Source organism: Mchenga conophoros, linkage group LG18, assembly GCF_057382185.1.
Source record: "Mchenga conophoros isolate Kocher_MC1m ecotype Shallow Benthic linkage group LG18, M_conophoros_male_GT1.1, whole genome shotgun sequence".
Classification (NCBI taxonomy): Eukaryota; Metazoa; Chordata; class Actinopteri; order Cichliformes; family Cichlidae; genus Mchenga; species Mchenga conophoros.
The window spans coordinates 27,113,871-27,141,652 of NC_140543.1; the positions used below are offsets into that span (position 1 = coordinate 27,113,871).

General features: G+C 42.0%; 1 protein-coding gene across 3 annotated transcripts in view; it reads left to right on the forward strand.

Moving 5' to 3' along the window:
• The first annotated feature begins 3,316 nt into the window (after window positions 1–3,316).
• Window positions 3,317–27,782, forward strand: part of LOC146554025 (disabled homolog 1-like) — a 49,858-nt gene continuing 25,392 nt past the window's right edge. For 2 of the 3 annotated variants that reach the window (XM_085255002.1, XM_085255005.1), the window contains exons 1-2: window positions 3,317–3,801; window positions 24,073–24,696. In XM_085255002.1, coding sequence (XP_085111128.1) covers window positions 24,627–24,696 — 70 coding nt within the window. In that variant the 5' untranslated portion in view covers window positions 3,317–3,801; window positions 24,073–24,626. Of the gene's footprint in view, window positions 4,709–24,072; window positions 24,697–27,782 lie in introns of all 3 variants that reach the window. The other variant, XM_085255004.1, reaches the window with a different exon arrangement.

The window sequence follows — 27,782 nt, forward strand, 5'->3', positions numbered from 1 at the left end:
AGTATGGTTTCATCTTTCCACAACTGTGTCAGCTCTTTGGATGTTTCTTTTAGATTTTGCTTTTCATTTCAAAAATGTACCAAATTCTTGATTTGACAGTCTGTGTATAAAAAAAGCTGTAATTTTTATAAACCCACTTCAATTAAAGTTCAAAGTCTCGCCTTCAATCCCACCATGGTTTTATGATTCAAAATCCACCATGAAAGCGTGCAGAGGCAAAACTAGAAAAAAAGGTGCCTTTGAGCAAAAAGCTATTGACCTAACTACAATAGCAGTGCAGTCCCAGCTCATATACACAATAAATGATAGTCACATTGAACAACTTGCTCATTTCCTTCAATAATAAATATGAGCACTACCACAGGTGTTCTGTCTCAGTCCCCTGAGAAGTGTGCCCCCTAGACCCACAGCCGATGGAGTACATCATGATTACCCGTGGTACCGGAAATGAAGTGGCCCGGGGTGAGAGCGATAAAAGGAGTGGAACTTCTCAGCAGTCGGAGTAGTCAGAGTCAGGGGTCACATGTCATTTATCGATGTCAGGCTTTGCCCCGCCGTGCCTCTCTGAATGCTAATCGCTCACGCTCTGCTGTGACAATACGATTAGACTTGATTAAAACAGTCTATTAGCATAGAACCCACAGGCTGGGCAAACATCCTTCTTTCCTGGAAATCATGCTCACTCTGAGTGTCGAAACTGCAACTGACTGGACGTGCACTTATTGTTCGTGTTTTTGGCAACCTTCATGCCCAGAATCAGAGGCAAATCAGCACTGTGTTGGTACAATAACCTTTTTCTTTGTCCTTGAAATACACATCGTGACCCCGAAGCTGCCGCTCTGACTCAAACAGGGAACTAATTATTGATCAGCTTTCATGCCGAGGTTTTGCAAGGTAGCCACCAGTTACCCATCTCCCCTTAGGGAGCTGACTAATCATTTGCCAGGGTGCGGCGATGAGAATTTTGACTTAACTAATCTCTGGATTGAATGGAGATTAACTGCCACGTGGGGTGACGGCTCTCCTCTTTGTCTTTTTTGTCTGGACGGGGATCTGTTCTCCTTATCTTATCACCCTGCCTCATTTCTCCGGGGCAGTTCCCTGCCGTTATCAATTTGGCTCCATCTACATGGAAATCAAAGCCTTTCCAGAAGTGGAATACGATTAGGGAGGGGGGAAAAGTCTAATCTTTCCCCTTTTGGTTCATGCCACCAAAAAACCTACGATGAACCGAACAAATGAACAACAACAAACACTTCCTGTTATTCTTAATTTAGGGACTGTGTGCGTATTTGCCTAAAGAGAGCCTGTGGAGAGGGGTTTATTAATGCTGACTGGTTGACAGTGGTTGGGAACAGGGAACTGGGGAATTGACAATGGCTGCAGTGGACCCTTTAATCATTTGTAACTCTCAGTTTCACTTCGGCTCTTTATATAACTTCACTCTTCTCTGTGGATGACTGAAGGGTCATCAATAAGACAAACAATAGTTGCCCAGAGACCAGTTGTACCACATATTTTTGACATTGCCCCCATCTGATAACATGTGCTCGCTGCAGGTGGACATTCAACCCACAGCTGCCAATGTACTGAACCATAATTTCCCCTTTACAGTGGAGGTGGATGAATGGGTGAACAAGGTGGCACAAAAGTGACGAGTTCCTGCATAACTCACGAAGCATTTCAACTGCGAGGCTTCTTTTTGTCTCTGGGCCTTGGAAATGAGGATTAACTCTCGCCTCACAGGACACAGCTGCCTGATTCCACTCCTGACACTGACCTCCTTTGTTTCTTTTTAATGACCAAAGAGTAGAGGACTGTGTGTGTGTGTTTGTGTGCTTGTTTGTGTGTGTGTCCAGTAGCAGGGGTGTCCGATAAAGAGCGGGAGGTTTACAGAGGGGATTAAAACCCAAACAGCAGCTTCCCTCCCTGGTAAACAAAAGTACATGGGGATGTGCAGTGTGTGTGTGTGTGTGTGTGTGTGTGTGTGTGTGTGTGTGTGTGTGTGTGTGCGCGCCACCGCTCGTGACACCAGACAAAAAGAGGAAGACTGAGTCCATCTGTGAAAGCAGCAGGATTAAGCTGTGCTCAAGCCAGGAGCTACACGTCAATCAACCGCTAAGTGTTTGTGCGTGTTCTTGTGCCAATGTGCATATATGTGTGTGTGTGTGTGTGTGTGTGTGTGTGTGTGTGTGTGTGTGTGTGTGTCACATGCACAACTGTACACCCACATACATGTGCTCTTCTGATCCCACAGCGAGGACCCCAACTTTGCTGAATTCGTTCATAATCTGTGGGATGGAGCGAAGCCAGCGATACGTCCGTCACCCAACATAAAAAAAGAGAGAAACTTTATTTTTTGTGAAATGTGTGAAGTTGGCACCCGAGCATGAATCGTATGTGGCTGACATCTCCTTCATACTGTAATGTGGGATGAAGACGATGCTTTAAAGTGCTTCAAAAACAAGTTTGACAACAAGAGGGCCGACAAAGTACCGAAATAATAATAATAAAAAACATAAATTCATTCTGCAGGAATGTTCTACATCATTAGTGTACAGTCAGTCCCCCCAACACAGGTCACCCCCTCTCAATGGTTGCTGGTGCTCTGTCTCTCTTTGAGAAGCTTGTTGTCTCCTTGTCAGGACCCCCGACTGTTTGCCCATAATGCACCAGCACTCCTGCATGGCACCCTGTGAGGGGTGGTGGTGGAGGGCAAGTCAGAAGCCTTCAATGCGCGGGCCACAAAGACCAAAGGTAGGCGTGTGCTTGGAGAGGTGGGGGGCTTGACCTGGATGTTCCTCAATAAAAGGACCTTGAAGGCAGGGGATCATTACGCCTGCATGAGCCGGTGCGTGAACCTGGCTTTCTCCCCTTGACAATCTTAAGGGGTAAATTAAAATCAATACAGCCTATGATGAGGCGACTGCAGTGAGACAGGGGTGAGGGAAGGTAGGAGGTGGGGGAAAGAGGGAGAGAGAGTGAGCTTGGACTTGATGGATGGCTGGTTAAAGGGGGATGATCAATTACCCTGATGGATTGCTTTTTGGGGATCTCTGAAATGAGACAGATCTCTGCTCTTTAAAGGCAAATTCAGAAGGAATGGAGGCTCCACTCCAGTTTGCATGAGAGCCCTGCAAGGCAGGAATATTATTCACTTACATCTTTGTTGTTGTGAGAAGTGGCAACTGGTCCCTCCTCCTCTCCAGAATCCTTTATTTTTCGAAAATGTTTAATCCCCTTCGTCCCCTCCCCCCTCCACACATTCTCCCTCCAACGGATCCCCTCTCTACATTATTCTCTGTGCATTTTAATTTTTTTTTCCTTCTTCTGTCACCGGGGGCCCAGTTTTTCCCCGCCTACTCTCCTCATTTAAGCTTGAAACTAGAATACTGGAGCCAAGAAATAGTTAATCTCTCCGGCTGCTGCTATGATTGGCCGCTGTATTCAGCGCTTCAGCCTCCTTGAATGAGAAATAGGGGTAACCAAGCAACTTCAGTGCTGGGGAGAAGAAGATAAAAAAAGCAAAAAGATGATAGGGCTTTACGGGATTTTCACAGTGATGGAAGAATTTTGAAGCTGTTAACAGAAGAAAGAAAAAAAGAGGAAGAGGCAATGTGATTTCACCTTGAGTGTCCGGCAAATGGAATTAACAAATGGATTTTCTTAAACGCGCTTCCTCCCTCTCTCTCCCTCTCTCGCTCGTTGAGGGGGGGGAATAGAGCACTCAAATGAAGGAGACACAGATGTGGATTAAAACGCACAAATGGGACACTTCAGAAAAGCATCCACTGAGAAAAGGTGAGTAACATCTCAGCTTTTCTTTCTTTTTTTGAGGGGTGTGGGATGAAGAGGTGCTTCAGCATTAAACTGTGAAACTACAGAGCTGTTTAAGGATGCAAGGCAGCTCAGCGACATGTCAAGATTTATGGATGGGATGCGTTGAACGAAAATGGGTTGCGAACCAGTCCGCTGTGGATGACCGGGATACAAACACACACAGAGTGAAAAAAAAATAAAGAAAGAAAAAGGGAAAGAGAAACAAATGTGATCATGAAGCTGTGAACCTGATCGTCGGTGCTGCTTTGATGGATTTGAACGTGGAGTCCTCTGAAGCGCAAACGCCGGTCGCCTGTCAAATAACCCGCTGTCCCACGTCAAATTGCGCATAAATTACAAAGTGACGTTTGGGTTTTGATTGTTTTTAAACGATTTCAGCGGGTTAGCTGCTCATAGGGGCTTTTGGCTGTAGGATTTCGTGTAAAGGAACAAGTGTGAGAACAGGCGAAATCTTTTTTTCTCTGCCCACCACGTCTGTTGCTCTCGCCCCCCTCCACAATATTCAAATGAAGAGATGTTCTGCTGCAACAGCAGTAAGTCATCCTCAAACGAGTGCGTGTTAGCCCGCTCCGATGCTGAGCGAATGGATGAATGATGACGCATATGTTGATAAATGTATTGATTTCAGTGCGGAAGCGGTCAGGGAATGCTCCGCGGGCTGCAGTAGTAGGGGCTGAGTACCTGTGGATGAACGGTTGGATGGGAGCGCACAGCGCACAACGGCGCCGGTCTGTCCGGCAGCGGTGAGCAAAAATGTGCCAGAAACCAGTGCGTGGGCCTTCAGTGTGAGTCCTCCGGTCAGCAGCGACGTTCGTGGGTCAGTGTGGAGGTGGAAGCATTCCAGTTAGTCTTGGAAGACGTGGATGAGGTGGGTGGGTGGGGGGTAGCGTGAGACACGACTTCCATTTGCGTCATTTAAACATTTTTATTTTATTTTTTATGTTGATTTTTAATATATGTCTGGATTTGTAGGACTTACTTGTGTTGTATAAGAATGGCTAAACTTTGGTTATTTTATTTTTTAAAAGTCTGATATCATTCTTGGTTCTATATTTAAAGATAACCCTAAACAGCAAGGTCCATCCCTAGTCCAGAGGCATTTCTTAATTAATTAAAAAGAGCCAAATATTGACAAAAATATAGTTTTTTCTGTTAAATCATTCAATAGAACAGGCTACTGTCCTGGCTGTTTATTATTTTGTTTTTCCCAATCATAACCTCTCAAACCCAACCCCCCTCCTCCTTTGGGTAAAATTGAATTGGAGCCAGTGTTACCAGTTCAAATGCAAAGTTCATTACTGGACCATATGTCAGTCATGATGCTCTGTGTTTTCTACATGGGTGCTTGTATGAGAGCAGCCGTAAATGATGGGAAATGAGCACTGTAGTGGAAATGTAGTAACACAGCAGCCATCAGCTACAGATCAGGGTGCTGCTGAAACACTGTGGCTCACCTGCATCTTGTTCATGCCGTGGTTTGGTGGGATAAAAGCGAAGGTCTGGGGCTAGGATTCTCATGCTGGTGCCAAAGTTCACTGGCGATTTCTGCAAGTCGCCCAAACTATCCTTCGTAATCTCCTTAGTGAGGATGCTCTGCAACAGAGCCTAAGCTGTGCTCAGTAGGTCGATCGTGGGATGGATGTGTTACCACTCTCACACACACATGCTATAATTTCCGGTTGTCACCCCCAGACATTTCTTTGCAGCCCAGTGTGAATTGTGGTGCTTAAGATAGAGCTCAACAAAACACTAGAGAGCATTAACTTCTCCAGTAAGGCCTTCTTTGTTGAGACTCCCAGTGGAATCAAGGCGCTTCATTTAGCTCCTGAAAGCGAAAGCAGCCGGTGCATATGGTGGATATAGCTTATCTAATTAAGACCATAATGAATTTTCCCCTTTTGCATTTGGAGGAAAGGTGGTTTGGGTATTTCTTCTCTGTGTTAACTCTTCACGATTGCATTGCAACAGTGTTGGAGCATTTTCAGCCTGTTGTTGTTTTGCACTTCTTAAATCTTTGGGCTTTTTCACCCCTTTGCCGTACCGTGCACACTCTGCTTCTCTTCTTTTGTTTCTGCTGGAAGCCTGGTGGATTATCGCATTTGTAGTTTCTCTTCATCTCGCAGCGGCATTCCCTCAACATGAACTACCAAGTGCTCTGAGGTAATACGTCTAACAAACAGGGCCTCGTACTGACACTAATGCAGTTTCAGACTCAGACACATGACTCCCGGAGTGGCCTGAATCTTTTATAAAAAAAGTAGCTTTAATGAGCAAGATTGTGCCTGAGTTCTGATTTTTGCTGGCGGCCTTATCACATTTAGTCTGTTCATTAATAAAGATGTGGCCCCCGGCAGAGGCAGGTCAGAGGTGACCTCGCTTGCAGGAGTTGAACAAAAGGGGGGAGATTGCTCCGATAACGGTGTATTGTAAAAAGCTGAATGATGCACACGTTCCCCCCCCCCCCCCCCCCCCCCCCCCCAACCCGCCACCCTCCTGGGAGTGTAATCACCATGACAGGTGCAGGGAGAGTTGGGGCAACTTAATGTGTCAGAAGCAAGAACTCAGACTACTTGGTGTGAAATCAAAGAGCAAAAAAAAAAAAAACGGCCTTCCATTTTACAGAGTGCCATGTGCTGCACTAGGTTTTGGGATGAGTAACTTTGTTGAGTTTACATCAGCAAACTGGCACCATCTTGAAGTAATCCAACACAACCCCCCATTAAATTGTTTTGTTTTCTGCTATTTTGATGAACAAACAAAGTGTTAAATACTAAACTTTAAAGGTATTGGAAGGAATAGCAAGTATAAGCTGGTTGTCACATTACACCGTGGAATCTGTCAGTATCACACATTTGACCTGACAATATGTCCATTTTTGCTGTGGTCAGTTTGTGGAAAGCACACAAACTTTGAGGGGAGGACACATTTTGTGATTTTCTTGGGTCAGAGTTTTCATGTTGTTGTTTCTGTATTAAAAAATCATACAATATTAGGCATTTAAACTGGACTTTTATTAAAAAGTTGAAGGTAATAGCTTTGATTTGAATCAGTTCTTCACTACCCAACCAAAGCCATTTGGTAGCTAGGTCTCACTGTTACCCTGTGGTTGATTCTTTGTTGACAGAATGGTTTTTGTTGAGCCATAAACCAGAGGAAGTATGGCTTTGTTGTGTTGTCTGCTAAAACTGATCACACAAAGACTTTATCCCTGAAAAACAGAGGTGTATGTTTGTCATGACTGACTTGTGTGATGCTGAGGGATGTATAGGCTTGCTAAATCACAACAAGCAACCTTATGGAGATCCCAGAAACTTTCCTTACCTGGTTGATCGAGCATGCATAAGGACTTAAATGGAGAGCAGTCAGTTTGATATTGATGCAGTTCATTTTTCTTCTCACTTTTACACCACCTTGCTCACTATTCCTCTGGTTACCTGTTGGAAAATCTTGCAAAAGAAATCTGTTTGTCTTTTAAAATATATACAGAACTTCTGGCCTTTTTTAAAATTATATCAGTGATACATCAGTGGAATTGGTTCTCTGTTGTTTTTGTGGCTTTTATAAAAGTGACATTATTAAAGCACTGAGAATACCTTAATTTCACTGCTCATAATACACAATAATTATCACTTGTTTAAATTCACATTTTAATTACAAGGTGTAATAGATGGTGTTCATTTCTAAATTTACATTTAGAAACACCATTGATAACTATGGAGACAACCAACCCCAGTTGGTGTTCACAACGTGTCATTGATGGTTAATTACTTTGTGATACAATTGACTGCAAAAATGAAAAGGATACCCATGTTTAGCTAGCACCATAAGCTCTGATTTAACAAAGGAATAGTTATTGAAAGCTATTCAATGATCAGCAATTCATGCAAGAGCAAAAAGTGTAACAACAAACCCTGGTCTACCCTACTAGCTATTTGGCTAATGAGGAACTTGGATAGCACCACAAAGTAGTGCCTTCCTTTTTTGTTTTATAGTTGCAGAGTTGAGAGTTGCATATGGTCACTAATATACATTCATTCCATCCATCATTGTGACTAACAAAGAGCAAAGCACAAGTACTGAAGTCTTCATTCCCGCGCCGGATAAACTTCTGTGCTAACAAGCTAGTGTGCAGCCAGTGGAGCCAAGCTAAAGCTAGCTGTTGCTGTTTGGTTTGAGTCTTTATGCTAAGCTGAGCTCACAGGCTGCTGGCTCCAGCATCTCATGCAGTTTAAGGTCATGTTGCCCTTATTGATTTTTTCATCTAACTCTCAGCATGAAAGCTGTTTTTAACGTCCTCTAGGACAGCCGTCCTGCTAAGAACCAAAATATCAGGCTTGGACAGACTTCACATCAGCAATATCATGGTAACAGGACTCGCTTATTGAACAATCTCTCAGTAGCATCAGCAAGCAGTCATACAGAATATAAAATGCGAAACTGGAAAATGTTCAAATGAAAATACTCTTTTTGGACCTGTTTCAGTATAAAAATTGGAAATAGTCCACACTTTACATCTTCCACAGGACAGAGGCTGTACTTCATAAAGAGTATCTGAATGGAAAAGCTAATTCTGTTTATGCCTTATTAATACATATGTTAAATTGTTTCCAATTTAGCTATTATATCCAAAATTAAAGAAAGGCTGAAGATATTAAGCAAATAAATCCACTCACATTTACAAACAATCAAACTTATAAACTTCTCCATCCAAAACTATCTCATTGTGATTTAGACAATTGTAGATAAATATGTACATTCTGCAAAAACAGCAATCGAGTACTGCTTTCCTAACCTCTTGTCACTTATCACACTGATCCTTTTGAGCTGATAATGAGGCAGTGACCCTAACAGTATAAACAGTTTCACTGGACTCAGATGGGGAAGTGAATTACCAGTCAGTCATACAGTTATTTCCATTGTGCAGAGGCGGGTGGCTAGTAATCCCTGTGCCTTGGCCTGTAACATCTGGTGAGTGAGTGAAGTGTTCAGTGTGAAGCCAGCAGTGTCAGCCTGCCTCCTCTGTTCAACCGGGGCAGCCATCACTGCCCGCTTCACTTCCAGAGGACTGGGCAACTTCAATGCATCAATGACACCAGCCATCACAAGGGACATGTAGCATGCCAAACCAATGATTCATTAGGACTCAATTAGCTGGGAGGCATGGGGCGCCCTGCCATATGCCTTGAGGTTCAACAGCAATCTGTACCCACTCTCCGTTACTATAATCTCAACTGTATTTTGGCACTGTAAAGTCTGTACATGTGTGCTGTATCAGTGGTGTACAGTAGCAGCACAAGGGCTGCAGTCTGCTCTTTTCCGCAGAGGCATCGTCTTTGTGCTATTAAAACAAGTCAGTAGCAGAGTTTTAGCAGCTCTGTTTCCAGCCGCCCAGCTTTTGAGCTGGAAATGAGTCACAATGACCTTCAGCTCAACTCATGTTGCGCCAGTTGGCACCGTATGAAATACTCATCCATCTACTGAAGTATGAGACTGTGGAGCTCCAGATACTGTAAATGTTAGGAGGTAAGAAAGGCCCTCGCTCAGTATCGACTTCTCTTCCCTTGCCAAGAGGCGGCATGCGCTGCAGACAAGATCTATCCGCCCTCAAATCTAGTTTGTCTTCTTATCTGTGCCAAGGTAAAGGACCCCCTCACCTCATTCCACATGCCCCTGCCACTTAATCAAAGTGTTCCATAAACAGAAATAAATGAAATCAGATAGGAGCAGGAGGCAACCCCTTCGGGGTAAAAAAAAATCCATTAATCATCAACACTTTTGAGATTTGAAAAGCAAATGCTCATAATTTTCTCTATTTTACATTGATTTGTAGAAATTTTAGGTCAGACGTCCTTGAAGGAACGGCTGAAGCAGGTGTAGGGCTTTCTTTAGCGTATATATTTAAAGTGAAACCTCCCATGCACATAAGGAAATTAATGTCGGTCACACGCCTCCCTCCCTCCATATCTCCAGCATTTTCCGGCATATGATGGGACGGCTTAGCTGCTCATCCAAATCACATTTGATTTGATAAATTTATATGTAGGGCAGTGAAAGCAGGATGAGTCACTGAAAACACTTAACAACAAAGGGATTTTGGTAAGGCAGTGTTCTCCATACAAACAGGTTTGCATCTCACGTGAACATCTTTAGCGGAAACCGGCCATCGTTCAGGAGGTTTTGTTGGTTTGGCTTTTGAATTTTCACATTTTAATTTGTGGAGCCTTTTTTTTTGGAGCAAGAAATAGAAAATGAATGCACGTTTTTGCGCATTAAAGGCCTAACGTTTCAATAATACCAGCAATGAGTGAGGATACAGGCAAAGTAAGTCAAGTCGGAGCCACTCTGCCCCAGTTGTAAGCACGTGCAGCCACCCAACTGCACTCCTCCAGCGTTTTCACCGCATTACCCAGAAACGCTGCGTTCGCGTGACCCAATTTATCAGTCTCTCCTCCCCATTCATCTGCTCTCACAGATGCACTACAGGAGGCTCCATAAGAGCATCCATCACCTCAGAGTAGTGAGATCCTTCAGTTTCATCCCGCTGGCCCGTTCTACAACCCTGTTCCCAACAGGCAGGACAGCGGGTCCATATGTGGCTGACGATTATAACAGAGTGCCAGGCTGGCAGCAGCAGCCTCGTGTTTCAGTCTGTAAAATATGTAATCAAATATAAGCTTAGCCATGTTTTTCTTCCACTGACAGTCAATTTAAATATTGTCTCTGCCACATCTCCTTACTGCTGTACTTCTTCAGCCCCCTGTAGATAATTGGGCTGTTTAGTTCAGCCCGGAGGAGATATCAGATTAAGTTTTCATGTGATTTCATCTCCCCCAGATTCATGTCTTTTTTTTTGTTGTTTTCCCCAGTGCTGCCATTTCAATCATTTACAATTTTGGAGTATCTGAGAAGCTAATTTTTTTTCAATTCACGAAAAGGAGAACTTTATGCCTCTTATGGGAGGCTGTAGTTTGTGTTTCCAATACTCGGGATGCCCTCATTGGTATAAAAAAGGGAATCCTCACACATCTAAAGAAGTTTCAGCAGCAAAGGCTACGCTACAGCATAACCTTCAGGATTCACCGGAAAGCTGGTGTATTAGACTGCATTAGTATCTTTTTGTAGCGGATAAACTGACTACTGAGTGTAGAATGTCTTTCATGTGGCCAAGCTGCTACACCGTAAAGATGTAGAAAAGCATAAATAGATGCTGTAAAACTGCTGTAGCTCTTGCTGAGATCAAGAGAAATCTTCAAAAACCCAAAGTTCTCATTCTACCCTTAAAAAACAAAAAAAAAGACAGAATTTATATTCATGCGATCGAAAGTGCGGGGAATGAGAGTACCACCTGAGTTATGCTTTTATTTTATCAGCGTACCGCGTCTTTTAATAACCAAGTCTGCTAAATTAAAAGATGCTGGTGCAGAACGTCTCGTAGCAGCGCCTGCAGGGAAGAGCCTCTGTATTTTTAATTTTTTTTGATGTGGAGTTGCACCGAGCAGCGAGCATCTGGCACAGCGGCGGCGGTCAGCATGACGCCTTCTGACGAGACCCTTTAGATCACTTCTCATCAGAGCGTCGCAGTTGGAGACCACCCTGATACTTTGCTCTAATCAGCCGTCAAGTGTCATATTCAGAAGGCTTCACTCAGGCTTGTATCCAGCCTCCACTTTTGGTTTATACAAAACAACACCGAAGGAGCAGCTCCTTGGAGAGAGAGACGACACTTGTGTTGCTTGTGTGTGCATGATGTTTTTTTTGGGGGGTGTTTTCGCGATCTGTGCGAGATCCTGACCTTGCGACGCCATTGTAATGAGAGGCAGTGGAATATTTCACTTATCATTAGCAACATGATTAGCTGCCAATGGGCTGTGCCTGACGTGGTTTAATCCTCCCAGTCTCCAGAGTGCGATAACATATGAGATGACAACAGTTTCACACCCAGTTTCACACCTCCCGTGGTTCCATACGTCGCAGCAGCCTAATCACTCATGTGAGATTAATGAGAGACGTTGAGGTGTGGTGGGAGATTCACTAATTACACCCGCGCATGCTGTAATGTAGTCGGGGGACTGGAGAGTTTGTGTGTCCGAGTGTATGTGTGTGGGTTTCTTAAGCTCTTTTTAATGTACAGTTTTATGAGATACCTGTTACTCCTTAGTGGGCGAGGATGAGCTACAACAAAGGTGACCTCGAGAGGAAAGAAGAAATGGCTGTGTGGGGAAGTGGAGTAACAAAGTCAAATCACTGCAAAATATCTTTAAACCTGGAACGTTAACAAGTTGTAGTGTAGAATTATTAAAGGTGCAGTTAGTCATTTTTTTGAGGGGGGGTTATTTCGATGAAAAAAGATTGTTGCACTGATGAATATGTGTGTAATTACGCCTTCAACAATCTGATGCATTCACATAGAAAATGCACAGGAGCGAGTGCAGGTTCCTAGCATATTTGAAGTGGCTAGGAAGGACATCTACCTTCTAATCACATTTCACATATGTGGTTGTTAGAAACATATGTGGTACGCAAAGGAGAAGAAAAGTGTTGTATCACTTGTAGGGACATAAAATTCATGTCTGCGTGAAGGTTCATAGCTACATTTTATTGTTAGAGACGGAGTTCCCTTTAGCAAAGAAGCAAAAAATGCAAAGAAAATGAAAAGAAAAAGAGACAACACCAATAGCATCACACACTCAAGTGTGCATAAACATGTTTGTTTATACCCATACTGTCGCACTTACTTATTGTGAGCAGATTAGATTAGATTAGACACATGACTGTTCAGGCTCTGGACTAGATTATAAATAATAAACTGAATATAAGTTAACATTATGCCGGCTAATTTTATGCTCAAATGTCCTAAAATCACACTTTCCCTCTGATAAATTTAGAGTTTATTTACTAACCATCAGATTCCAATCTTAGATCTACTTCAAAGGCAGTTTTGCTAATGCTGGCTAACAGCAGCAAAAACAGCAATGCTTACCAACAGAAAAGTTCAACATATCCTCATCAACTCACCTCAGTATTGCTGTTATTGGTCAGAACTGAGCTTCACTGACTAATCAACTCATGTATGAATCTTTTACAAAGGTTCATAACCTCTTTCAGTGTAAATAAAGGTGGCTGTTTCCCACCCAGCATTGATAGTGGACTGACAGCCTACATAACAGGAAAAACCTCAAAGGCAAATCTGGTCGGTCTCTTTGCTATCTCAGTACACACATTACAGACAAATGGCAGCCAGAGGTTTTGATTTAACTGATTTCATTTAAGTGTTGATATTATTCAAATAAACTCATTACAAAAAGTAAGGACATTTGTGTGTTGTTACAGCAATTATTATGTTGCTGTAATGATTGTTCAGCAGAGTTGAATATGTGGGCTGAATAACTGACCTGGAAAACTTCTCCGTTATCCAGGTCATGATTGTTTAAGGAGCTTGGAAAGACAGAGTATGGACTACTTTAAGTTTCTTGAAGATGTTTTTTTACCTCTCATCCAAGAGGCTATGTCAGTTCTAAAACCAAATGGTGGATCTTCCGAGATCTTTAAATCCTGGGACTGTCCACCATTTGGTTTCAGAACTGAGGAAGCCCCTCGAGTGAGAGGTGAAACATCTTCAGGAAACTTAAAGAGGTCTAGACGCTTTCTTTCCAAGCTCCTCAATCTGCTGCTGAACCCACAGATGCATTACAAATGTGGCACAATTTAAGTGGAAATAAACAGGCATTCCAACACAGTAAGATTTATCGCCAACAAACATTGTTACAACAAAGAAATAATCCACCAAACTCAATTTCCTTATTTTTTGTGCTAAGTTAAAGTAAAAATATAGTGTGTACAAAATGTATTTTTATACCAACAGAAAGAAACACACCAGCTGGTTGCAGTCATCATGGAGAAGTCGTAATTTAACGTTTTTGATCTCTCTTGTCTGACTAAACCATACTATAGATAGGAATATGCATTTGAATTAGGAGGGGTAAGAAAATAAAACTTAGTTGACTGCAATCTGCAATCTACTGACATATATTGGTGAAACTTTACACACTGTAATCACAGGAATCTTTTGGGCAGTAGATTTGGAGGAGCAATCAAATTAATTGCGGCACTTTTAAAGCAGAACAAGGAATGTTTCAGAATCAGAATTCAGTTCCACCAGCTTGATGTGCCATAAAAGTGACGCGTTCGTGTGGAAGTGATTCGTAGTATTTGTGTTGGTAAGAAATACCAGACCTTCAAACTCAATACCAATACACAAGAAAACACCCAACACTGCTTTTCAGACTACAAAGTGGAAAATGACACAACGAATGACATCAATGATAAAATCTAATCTAATTATTAAAAAATCAAATCAATCCCAGACTTAAGGAGAAATCACTTTTTAGACACAAATAATTGTATTATCCTGTTAAGTCACACTTTCTGTTAATGTTATAGACAGGCAGGACTGATACAATTTACTGCCCAGCTCCCATTTTATCATTGCTCTTTTATTATTAACCAAAGCTGCTAGCATCTATCTGAATGATAACCTAACTGGCAGCTAATAAGGCTATGCTAATAGCACTGGTCTTTTGTTTGCTACTGGGAATTTCAGACCTGCTCAGTTTTTGTTTTCTACATTGATTTCTGCTATGAAATTCAATTTAAGCTTGCGTGTCATGTTTTTGAGATACATATCAATGACATTTTGACACTTTTGAATATTAACATATATGGAAGTTTAGCAATTTCCCTCCAAAATTGTTGAAATGTGTTTAATCTAAAAGCAGAGCAGAAGATGACACTAGAGATCCGTTAAAACATATTTCTGTCAATTTGACTGAAAATAAAATTAGGTCAGCGTGCTAAAAAATGTTTGAGGCACTTGCTTTTGTCCTTGTACTGCACATCCTTCTCTCGTTGCAAGCACCAGCGGTAGCCACCTCATCATACTCGGATCAAATGTTCACTGATATCGTTTTTTTCGTCGTGCTTATATCTGAATGAAATCTTTCCCCGCGTTCATTGCTGACATCGCCCAGGTTTGGTGAAAAAACGTTGAGATGAGAATGTAAGAAGTGGCATTCTGGGACTCATTAGCTGGTACACGTTCAGCATGCTATCACAAGCTCAGCGTATCTCTCTGCTCTGTGATTACCAAGAAAATTCTGGGTAACCTGCACAAATGTTTCCCATGTTTCTTTTCTTTTGAACTCATCATGAAGAATCAGTTCACACATTTCAGTAAAAACAAACACTTTCCTTAATTTTGATGTCACTTTTCTCGAGATCAAAGTTTTTTTCTTAAATGCTGAAACACATCGCCGTTTCTGTCCAGTCATCCGAGCTGTCTAACACTTGGATTATCATAACAAAAACAACTGAACTTTGCAGGAAGAGAAGACGGCACTGTTGGTCAGATGATTAACATCTGATTACCTAATCAGATGTTAATTTTTAGAATCAGCTGGAATCTGAGTAGCATTTTTTTACCACCCTGGTTTGCATATAAAAATTGTATTTCACTTGCTTCGCTTTCAGCAGCTTAGATAAGCCAAATCAGCATTTAGATTGAGATTTCATCTTGCATCCAGCAAATGAAAGTCCAACAAATACCCTTTTCTAGCTCTATTTCTGTTCTCCACCACTCGAAATGGCAAGTTGCTACCTGTTTCTTTCTTTGTGCTCTGCTTGATGCTGAGACATTAGAGTATAGTGGGATTTTCCAAGCGCACCTCTGTGCTGTAACTAAAAATTGCACTATGGCTGTTTTCACACATGAACTTCGGAGGTCAAGATATTGTTTGGAGTAGTCCTTTCTCAAATCTAAGATACCTTCTCACTCCTGAACATACCTCCTTTTGTTGTGGCTCCTGGTTGACTATTCAGACATGTTCTCACATAAAACTCCTTCTGGTAATATAAAATTTGGGGCTATGGCGCATGTGTGAAAATGGCTTGTGAGAACGGTGAGAGTGGAGCAAAAAGATAAACCGTTTAAATCTCAGTAAAGCTGACAGAGCAGCAGGTTTAGCCGATAATTCTCTGCAGGCAGAGCTCTATGAGAAACCCACCTTCACAATATTATTTAATGGTATTTTTGAAATGTAGACAATACTACTTCGTGACTAATATTATTAATCTACACATGTTAGAGATCTGAAGAAACTTTCAACAAATCTTTCACACATCTGTTGATCATTTATTTAGATCTATACAAGGATGTACAAATAATATTCCACATTACTACAAATCACTTCCACACGAATGCGTCACTTTTATGGCCGAACATGAAGATGGTGAAAAGGAATTCTGGTTAAACATTTCTTTCTTCTTTAAAAGAAAGTGCCACAATTTATTTTGGTGCCCCTCCAAATTTCCTGCCCAAAAGATTCCTGTGATTGAAGTGTGTAAAGGTTTCACCGCTATTGCAGTCAACTAATTTCCGTTTTCTTACCCCTCCTAATTCAAATGCATAATCCTAGCTATGGTGTCTTCTATAGGACACCCATTTTAAAATGCATTCCACTACAGATTACAGATTACATGCCCCAAAATGTATTTTGTAATGTATTCCGTTATGTTACTCAATGAGAGTAACATATTCTGAATACTTTGGATTACTTAACATATTATCATGCTTTTTACAACTACATGAATGTACTATTGCTGTGTGATTTATTACTATTACTGAAGGCTATTCGCCATACAAATACTAGATTTTTAAATCTTAATATAAAATGAGTAACAGTAGTGTGGACACAGCGATCTCGTATACAAAACTATTCTGTACGTATATAAAACAGGTCCGCGGCTCTGAACCGTAGTAAAGGGACCTCTGGCTAATACCTCGGGTTCGTGTCGGGCTCGTAGCTGAAAAATAGCTTTACTTTGTTGTCTGGGTCAACTTTGCTAGCAAGAGACAGGGAGAGGCGTTGAAAGGCTGCTCCAACGGAGCTTATTGTTTCAGAGGAAAACTCGAACACAGCGTACAGTCGAGTCTTAATAGCTTACTTACAGCTGGGCTACACTGCCCATGAGGCTACATTATTTAGGGCTATGCCTGTAACACTCTGCCTATTGCCTTCATATTAAATAATTTTTTGAACAATAATTTAAAAAAATATTTCTTCACATCATTATGCGGGCTGCAAGTAGAGATGACATGGGCCGCGAGATTGAGATCCAGGCATTAGAGCCTCTTAATGCGTGTTTTGTTTGGGTTTTCATCCGGCGTGGAATTACCAAAAATAGAAAGGGGACAGCCTAACATATGAAACAGGAAAAGACCGCCGTGTAATCCCTTTATTTCAACAAAGTAACTGTATTCTGAATACCACCTTTTTAAACGGTAACTGTAATGTCAAGTTTCATGAAGAGGCTGCTTGTGTATCTTAATTATACCCATGACCCATGTGTAATTAAAGAGGACACCTTTTGGCTATTTATTTAGTTCAAAGAGAACACAGAGGGAAGAGGGGGGAAAGCCCTAATTGTCTCATTAATTACTCTCCACATGAAATAATGACCAAACCAAGGTATCCACAGCTCTTTTGTAACTGACAAAAGAGAGCAGAGGAGGGGTGGCAGCAAAATAAAACATGCTTTAACCTCTTTTCACAAACAGGCATTGTGTTGGAAGAGAGGGAGACAAAGAAAAAGAGGGCAAATGAGATCAGGGGCAGGAGGGAGGAGAAAAAAAGAGGTAAATACGCAATTGAAAGAATAAAAAAGGCTGAGATTGAAAATTATAAATACAGAGCAAATCAAAGAGAGGGAAGCGAGACAGAAGGAGAAAATATTGGCTGTGAGGTATCGTTTGTCCAGGCTTTCTGGACTCTGCCCAGTTCTCTCTCCCACCAACATGGTAAATAGGCTGTTTTAACACACTGTTCAGGCACTGAGACACAAACAAACCAAATCAACACTAAATTAAAGACTCCTCGGGGAGACCACAGACTAACATCAGAGGGGGTGCTTTGGAAAGCCAGATTCAGCAATTAAGTGTTCCAAGAGAGGTCCTGGAGTCTCGCGCCAGTTTCCAGACCTGCTATATTGCCATGGCTGTAATTAGATGAATAAAAGAGGAAATGTAGTGTAGCTTGTTTTCTTGCTTTTGTTTACTGCTACCATTGGGAGCAAGTGACACTTTATTAGCCTGAATATGTCTTTTATTGAGGCAGTAGAGGCCTAAGAAATGAAAACTTCCCAAATAAACCCCATGAATATTTGCATCTTGAGACCTATGCTGTGAGTGTATTTCTTTATTTATCTCGTGAGATACACACACAGACACACACACTCACCCCCTCCTCATACTTGTTTGATCTAAAATGGGCCCAATATCCTCCAGCTAAGCTGGTCAAAAGGATAATGCAGGGGCACTTTGAAGGGCAGCTTCTCACTGCCCTTTGCTTGCCAGCCACGAACATGCTGGAGCCACGCCTTACTGAGTGCACAGCTCAGAGCCCTTTACGGGCAAACTTTAAATCTGCACAGCCAAGCAGCTGCGTAACAACGCTTATTTATACCCTCAACTGAATTTTTTGTATGTATTTTCTTCCCCCTACTTCACAGCTCACACACTTCACTATTCTATCATCAGAGGCCCTCAGTCTTGTCAGAGAGAGGTGAACTAATGGGCCGCGGCTGAGCAGCCTGAGCTCAGAGGCTATCAGTTCCCCCTGGAAGGCCAGGAAGGCAGAGAAAAGGAGAAAGGGGAGGTCCTTCTGTTCTTTAGCCTCTATATTTCTTCTTCTTCTCCTTGGGATCACCAACTGCCCTCAGTCTGTTGGTTATCCCTTCCACCACACTGGGCCTTGCTGTCTTTAGAGCAGGGAGAGTGGGACCGTTTGGGGAGGTTAGCACCAATAAGCTTATAAAGACATAAAATTAACATTGATCAGAATTGTAACTATGGTTAAGGAAGTGATTCCTCCACACGTATCTTCTGTACTGCTATGTCCCAACACAATGCAAAGCAGCTTTCTCAACTCTACTCCCACAGAGGTCCATTATCTTGAGACTAGTGTTATATCCTCATAATACTGTGGCTTATCTGAAGAAGAAGCCAAGCAATAACAGTTGCTTAAGCAGCTGATAACGTGAAAGTTAGAGGAAATGGTCTTGCACTCATTTAGAAGGTCTTATTTTGGCCTCTATTAAAGAAGCCCTGTGTAAAGCTGGAACATCTTTCTATTTGTCACCGACTGAGAAAAACGGTAGCTGTTCAGCACTGTAAATAGAGCTCAGTTGAACCAAGTATTCCTTTAACCTTAACTAGAAATGGCTTTGTGAATTTCTGCACAGGTAAAACTTTAACCATTAGAGATAAAATATTAAAAGCCGTCCCACAGATGTGCCTTTAGGTACAGCAACCCTAATAACTACTGATTCTACTTGGATTCTTTCGCTCTGATCAGTCTGCATTATTTTCAATAATGTCTTCCTTTAAATCATTGATATCCATTTTAGACCCCATTCCTAAAAGACTGGTCAGGTTTCACCATTAATAATAATAATAATAATAATAATAACAGACTACATAGCAGGCTTTTAAGGTGGCAGTAATGATACAAATACTTAAAAAGGCATCACTTGATTAAGCTGCCTTACCTAATTATAGACAGATTTCTAACCCTTCATTTATTTAAAAAAAATGTTGAACAAGTAGGTGTAAAACAGTTAACTGATCATTTATAGAGGATTTGATTATTCAGTCAGGATTTCGAGTCTTCTTTACACACAAAGGTTTATTATGGAGTTCCACAGGGTTCTGTGCTAGGACCAATTCATTTTACATTATGCATGCTTTCTTAGGCAATATTTTTAGAAAACACTGTATACATTTTGAATGCTGAACAGATAACACCCAGCTTTATTAATCCATGAAGCCAGATGAGACAAATTAACTAGTTAAACTACAGGCATGTCCTAAAGACATCAAGGCCTGGATGACCTCTGATTTCTAAATTCAGATGTAATACTCAGTCCTAGCTGGGACTAGAAAATGAGAGCACATTTCTCCCCTATTAGCTCATCTTTAATGACTCACTGTTAAATTCAGAAATGAATTTAAAACCCTTCTCTTTATATGGAAAATATTGAATAATCAATCATATCTTAAAGACCTCATTTGACCTTATTACCCTAACAGTTCAATATCCTAACAGAGAACTTCACTCACAGACTGCATGCTTACTTGTGGTTCCTAAACTATCAGGACAGACGTAGGCTTAAAACTTGCCTTTTTTGTTAAAGCTTATAGCTAGAGCTGGATCAGGTGACCCTGAACCATCCCTTAGTTATGGGCTAGGCTGCTGGAGGGCTTCCCATAATGCACTGAGCATTGTTTTCACTCACTTCTTCTCGTTGTCTATGTGTTTATACAGCACTCTGCATTTAATGATTAGTAATTATTAAACTCTGGCTTTCTGTCCTGTAGTTTGCCTTTTTTCCTCTCTCTATAAAGTCCTTAAAGTACAGCCTTGCAGAACCATTTCTATGGTGGACCATTACTCTGAAATTCTAACTTTGAAATCTTTAAACATTTTCCCAGTGGCCTTACAGCTATAACTAAGTTTAATGTGATTAACCCTCAGAAAGCCCTGAAACACATGGTCAGAAATGTTAATAGATGCCATGCTACCATGAAGACCCATGTACCAATGAACCACTCGCTAATCAGGAATCTAATTTGTCCAACAAAATCAAATTAACGTTATCATAGATTAAAGGGCCATCAGACTAGGATGACCTTGTTGTTGATTGTGAACCTGTGATAAGGCCTCTTTCAGAATAGAATAAAATGTCCAAATAAAAATTTTCCAGCAGAAACAGTCGGTCGGTCTGTACAACCGTAGATAACACAAGTTAGCACAGCGAGGCTATTCTGAGAGGAGCTTTCCTAGGCCAGGTTGTGACAGTTGTGTCCCACTCCATAAGCTGGAGGCCATTTAGTAACAAAGATGACCAGCGCGAGGTGCCAGAGCCGGTCTGTCGAACAAATGTTCCACGAGCCCCGGGCCACACTAGGCTCAGCTAAGAACAGACAGAGATGGTCCTGGGGACGGGGCCTCCCCGCTCCTCAGCTTCAACGTGCAAGCTGGAGTGCAGGCTGCACCTTCCGTCGGGACCACTGTGAATAGAGGTGTAATTGGCCATATCCAGTCATAGATGGGTGTTCAACCTTTGTTGCTCATCAGTGGCAGGATACACAGAGGCTTGTCTCACAATATGAGGTTGATTGTGCAGTCTATTAAACACCAGTCTCAGGAGGAAGTGTTTCTCCTTGGAATGCTGGAGCTTAGAAGAATCTCCAGAAAGATCTGATTCAAAAATCGGCTCGTGCTCAGTGATTGCCTATTATATCCCAGAGACAGTAAACATGATTTAAAAATTGATCACGCTTAATTAATTGCTTTCCTCAGCAGAGACGACTAAAGAACTAGACTCAGTAAATTGTTAGAAAAGCACAACCTTTTGTTTCTCAGAAGCATAAATCAAAGCTGTAAATTATAGTTTTTATTTCATTCCAAACCAGTTATCATGTTATGCAAATTTCTGGTTGTATGATACATGCAATAATTATGTAATTATGGAAAGCATTTCATCCTAATACAAAGAGTCTGCATGACAAGATACAGACACCTGCATGTCGCCCAGAGGGTCTTTTTGAAGAGAAGGTAAATGTTCCTGTTGAAACTAGAAGGGCTGAATGCATTGTGAGCGTCGTGTTAAAGAAGAGTCAACCACACAGTAGGTTTGTGATGTTGATTTCTATAAACCATTTCTATAAACCAACAGGGTGAAAATTGAGACACAAACAGGTGATGCACATTTCAAGAACAGAGTTTTGAAATTCAGGCAGATAGAAAAAAATGCCAGCAGGGGATTAGTGGAGGAAAATAAAGACATGCATGAAGAAATGAAATTGACTTTGCTCAAGGAAGTTTCCCTTTACACGTGAGAGCAGCAGAACAAAAATGAACAAATTAATAAATAAGTGGTGGCTTTTGTTGAGGGCTTTTAACATCCCCTAGCAGTTGAGAGAAGCAGGAAAAATGAGCGATGCTCGTTAACTCTGACCCAAATCCTAAGAGACAGTGGGAGCTGTTAAAACACGGAGCCGATTGGGGAGTCTGCGTGACCTAGATAGCATTGGTTTTGAAAAGCAGCCGTACTTCACATTAAATCGCTCCTACGTCTAATATAATGAGGCATATCTCCCTGGTCGGTAATGAAAATTACATTCTGATAAGGTTCTTTGTGACATAGAAAATACCTCTCCCACCACTGACACTCCGAGGCTCTGTCTGAGACGCAGTTGGTAAAGTGCGCCTTCGTCTGGACTTGGGTGGCATTATCTGACTCGTAAGCGCACATGAATTGTGACACATGGGCTAGACATCCAGAAGAGAAGCGGTAGTGATGAGACAGCCAGTGGCCAACTGTTGTTCAAAGACATTATATGTGTCTACAACTGACTTTGGAGACTACTGGATTAATGTTACACTCACACTGGGAAAAACAGTGATTGGAAGCCATGGTATGACCAAAAGTATTACAGCTGTGTGCAGTGAACTTGTGTGGAGTTACATATCAAGGGAGTATATGTGACCAGTCGCAGTCACCTACCATCTTCAATGCATCTTTGGCGTGATGGTAGTAACACAGGAATAAGACAGAGTCAGTCTGCTCTCAGTTTGTGGTCAAATCAGGTCAAGTTGGTGATTATATGCAATCTATTTGTGATAATATGGTAACTGACTGTAAGAAAGTCCATCCAAATAGTGATAGATAGTGATGTGGTTGCTGCAGGGCAGCAGTTTAACTACAAAATGACATAGGTTTTTACTTTTACATAGGAATATAGTACAACCTCTTAGCAACCAATAGAGCCGAGTCCCATGCTGCAAAGAGATGTGTTGAAAATGAGTTGTGCTTGTCAACGTAGACTGACTCAATTCATTTCAGTTCAATTTTATGTATGTAGCCCCAAATCACAACCACAGCCACCTCAATCAGACAACCCCCAAAGAGAAAGCACTTGGCGACAGTGGGGAGGAGAAACTCCCCTTTAACAGGAAAAAACCTCTGGCAGAATCAGGCAGCCATCTGCCATGACCAGCTGGGGGTGAGGGGAGGAAGACTTATACTGATTTGCAATGTGTGGGCAATCTGTCTGTGTTAATGAATAAGAAGGTAATTATTTGTAAACCTTAGCCAGTCTGTCTGAAAGCGTTTGCATTTGAACTGTTGCAGTACTAGAGCTTTCATAGATAAAGCTGTTTTATTGAGCTTGTGGGCAGACAGGAAACACCTCTAGGCTCAGACAGCACTTATATAAAACAAATGAAAAAATTTATTTTCTAGACTGGGCATAAAAGATGGACACTGTGACTGTGCCACTCATGCGGCAGTATTGCATATATTAGTAGGCAAAATTTGTCCACTGGATACATTGTCTATCCAGATATGATGATTAATAAATAGTATGAAATGTTTTGAAATTAATCATAAAATGACTAACTGATCACACTCCTACTACACAGACAATGTCACACAATGTCACGCAGGACAATGTGTGGCCGGTGCTCGATGGGCTCCATCTCTTTTCAGGACAGCATAGGCTCAAGTCCTCTTTCTCCAACAATGGCACGTCACCATGCCAACAGAAGCTGTGCCAGCCACAGCGTCAGCTTGGCTCAGCCACCGTGTTAGCAGTGGATGATTCAAGGGCATTAAAGCACAGTGTGTGTGTGTGTTGTTGGGGGGGGGGGTTCTAGTGTATTGGTGGCAGTGCCAGGATTCCCACCACAGTTTGCTCTGAAACAGCCTGTCATTCATTGCTTTCCACTACTTCCCCTCCTCTCATGCTGTTGGCCCGAGCTGGGAGCATTACCAATCCATCTTCTGAAAATTTGTTTTGCATGCACAGAAGCACCGGTCATGCTCTAATGTACTATATTTACTCAGAAGCAGAACATAAAAAACAAGAACATCAAATATTTCCCCACAGGTCTTCTTCAAGGGTGGGCGCCGAACAGCAAGCATTTGCTGCACTCTCATTACGGACTGATGAGCCAGAAGAGATAATAACATCTTTGTTGATTTGTTAAATTAGTTCCTGCCATTTCGTGTCTTAAATTAATGTTGTAATGAGTGATCAAGGGGCATGTGTCTTTTTAAGTTCTTACCACCTCCACCTTAAAATTAACCATCACCCCCTGTCTCCTTGTCTTGCAGTGCTCAGTGCAAGTGACTGTGATGGGCTGTCAAACCACATCTAAAGTACTCTACCAAAGAATAATATCCGCTCCTGACCTACTCTGAAGAAAAATATTTCATTCGATCAATGTCGCAGTCTCCCCCGCAGGGGAATTACTCTTGAACAATAGGTGAACCCTAAGAAAAGAGCAACACTGGACCATGTGATACTTGACCTTCAAAGAAAGAACTCAGGTGCACTCCAGAAGATGTCAAATCGGATCTGAAGCAGCTCTCAAGAGGATCGCCCAGCTCATAATTCAAGCACTTTTTCATGTTTTGTTTTATCATTACTCAAACACCATGGGCCAAAAGTGACAGAACGTAGTTATTTTGGCTGGATCTTCATCTAATGAGGAGTACCAGACATCTCACCATGGATTTGAAGGAGATTTTCTTCACCAAAGAGCAACAGTGAGAAACATCAGAGTGGGGGGGGGGATTGGACACTGGAGGCTTGGAGGATTAGCTTGGAGTGCTGCTAACCCATGGTGGATCTGCTGTGAGTGGGGAAAGGGACTCAGCGGTGGAGGATGTCAGCAGAGGCCGAACTCCAGCCGGGTGTCAAAACCAGCCAGCGAAAGGAGTCCAGGAGGATCAAAGGTATGTTCTTACCTTTGCAACACCAGAGCGTCTGTAACATAGATGCTTGTAATATATCAGGCTTTATTATGTTTGTTTGTCAAATGAGATAAAGGTCTGAGATATAACGTTAAGGGAAAAGTACTCAAAAGACACGAAACGTGACATGACGAAATGGGAACCTGAAAGCTTTCTTATCTTCATCAGGTGGTGAACGTAACTTTTCACCTTTTGGTGAAACATCTTGGATAGAGTTAAATAACGCTGGGCTGCACGGAAAAAGGCTTCACTCAGTCAGGTTTGCCGAGAGGCTCCCTGTCTCATTCCGGGGATCCAGATGTAGTAACAGCTATTCCATGTAGCCCCAGGCTTCGGTAGCGACGTGATTTAGGTGTCATGGACGGGGTAATTCGCACTCTGTCGCTTTGATGAACAGCATAAGTGAAGTAATAGGACGAGGCATTCTCAGAATGCTCACTGGGAGATTGAAATGGGATTGAAAAGGCTGAGAGGGGGGAGGAATGAGGAGATAGAGGGGCAGAGAGAGTGGGATTCACAGGGAGGGAGAGGAAAGTGAGAAAGAAAAGGATGCTTTCTCTTTCTTCTTCCCCATCTTCATTTTGGCTTTTTTGTTCTCATTTCTCTGTCCACAAATAAAGCCACTCCCAACTAGTCCTGTAAATCTGGCTTCTGCGGGCTCGCTGTAACGAGGCCATGGGGCCAGGTCCTTTGCGGCTGTTTCACTGGCTCTGTCGACTTGCTCAGATAAATGGCCCGCTGGAGGAGGGCCCATCGATTTCAGTTAAGTGGAGGGGGGGGAGTAGAGCGAGGGGGCAGTTGCACACATGGCCATGTGGCTTATTGGTGGGGACTATCAGCACAGGCTATCAGCCCCTGACTTTACCATGCTAATCACATGTGCTGCAGGGACTATTATCACAATCAGCAAACATGCTATTTAGATCCATATAAATGGAAATCAGGCAACATGAATACAAGCAGACTGTCACGCAGCATGGTGACTTTGAGCCAGCTGGGGCGAGGTGAAGGGCACTATCAAGAATCAGGCTGATGACATACAGAGGAGGGGAGAATTATTGGCCACCATGTACATGTCATTTTTTAATAAGTATTTCCGAAGTGCTGTTAAACAGAGCAAGAAATTTTTAACACAGCTTGTCCAAACATCATGGTTTTATTTTGGATGCTTGCATTATTTAGTTTACACACAAACAGAATAATGTCACAAAAACCCCAAACTACAGGTCAACAGGTCAGAATAATTAGCCCTCTTCATGCTAAAAGTCAGTTATGTGGCCTTCTCGCTGGATAACAACCTTAACAACCAACAAGCTTTGTGTTTTGGGTTGTTGTCACGTTGGAAGACAAAGTGATGACCCAGACCTAGTTTTGGTGCTGACTGCTGGAGGTTTTCTTTCAAAATCCTTACCTGTCCTTTATTTTTTCAGTGCCTTTTTAGTGTGTGGGCTGGCAGCCACATGCCAAATGGTTAGAACGCAGCGTTCCCTGTTTGAGTCTCCCCCGTGGCCCTTTGCTGCATGTCTTGCCCTCTCTTTCTCCCTCATTTCCTATCTATCTCAATTTACTATCCAATAAAAAAGGCCAAAATTAAAACTATTTATCCTTCTTTCTTTATGATTCCTTCCACCTTGACAAGTTTCCCAGTTCCTAACGTACTGAAGCCTACCCACAGCATTATACTCCCACCATCGTGTTTCAGTGTGAGGATAATGTTCTTTAGGTTTAACTGATCTCCCATCTTTCTCAGAGAGTCTCTGTGGCCAAAGATCTCTAGTTTCATCCCATCTGACCAAATAACGTGCTCCCAGTATGCATAATCTCTCTCCAGGTTGTCCTTCCTGTAGTTGTTCTGGGTCTTTAGAAACATCTCTCTCAAGTTTTCTTTCCTGAGTCGTTGAAATCTTTTGTTTCCTAGCTCTGTATATACTCTATATCTGGAAAATAACACAGGGGGATAATAATATTGACCCTGGTTATTTTGGTTTTTTATCTGAAACGGTTCACTGAGAAGGGACTGAAAAAGAGATGATATCTAGTGAGCAGCAGTTCTCTGTGTGAAAATGCTTTGATAATGTCGGAGGTCAGAAGAGAATGGCCAGGCTGTTTCCAATAGGAAGGAGAAGCTAACTCAAATACTTACTTGTTACTACCAAGCTATGCAGAAGAGCATCTCTGAACAGAAGACCTCATCACATGTCATGGGTTACAGTTTGTTCGGACTCAACAAAATTGGATAACAGAAGACTGGAAAATGTTGCCTGCTCTGATGAGTCTCAGTTTTGGCTGCAACATTCAAATAGGCTCAGAATTGTGGGTAAAACATCATGAAAGCATGGATCCATCCTGCCTTGTATCAACGATTCTGGCTGGTGGTGGTGCAATAATGGTGTAGGGGAAATTTTCCCGTGACACTATGGGGCCCTTTGTGCCAGCTGAGTATTGTTTAAGCACCACGGCTTATCTGAGTGTTGTTGCTGACCATCTCTTTTTGACCACAGTGTACCCATCTTCTGATTGTTGCTTCCAGCAGGATAACCCGCTATGTCACAAAGCTTAGATCAAATTGGTTTCTCGAACATGACAATGAGTTCAATGTACTCAAATGACCTCCAGATCTTGATCCAATACAGCACCTTTGGGGTGTGGTGGAAGGTGTGATTCACATCATGGATGTGCAGCAAACCTATCTGCAGCAACTGTGTGATTCTATCATGTCAATATGGACCGAAATCTCTGAGGAATGTTTCCAGTAACTTGTTGAATCTATGCCACGAATAGCAAATAGTAATAGTTGTACCTAAAAAAGTTTGTGGTGAGTGTCTGTTTATGTTGATATTGGATAAAATATCTAATCCAGCTTCATTCTGGACCTGGAACCACAAGAGGGCATGACAGTGACAGCCTCATTTGTATTTACTGCTCCCCTTCTGCTTTCCCATTCCCATCAAGTTAAGCTTATTTGCAGACTGTTGGACAGATAGACAATGTCTTGCTTTCTTTTCAAGATTGTAAGTAGAACTTTAGAAGTGAATTTAATGAAAGGAAATGACAGAAAAGTAAAGTTT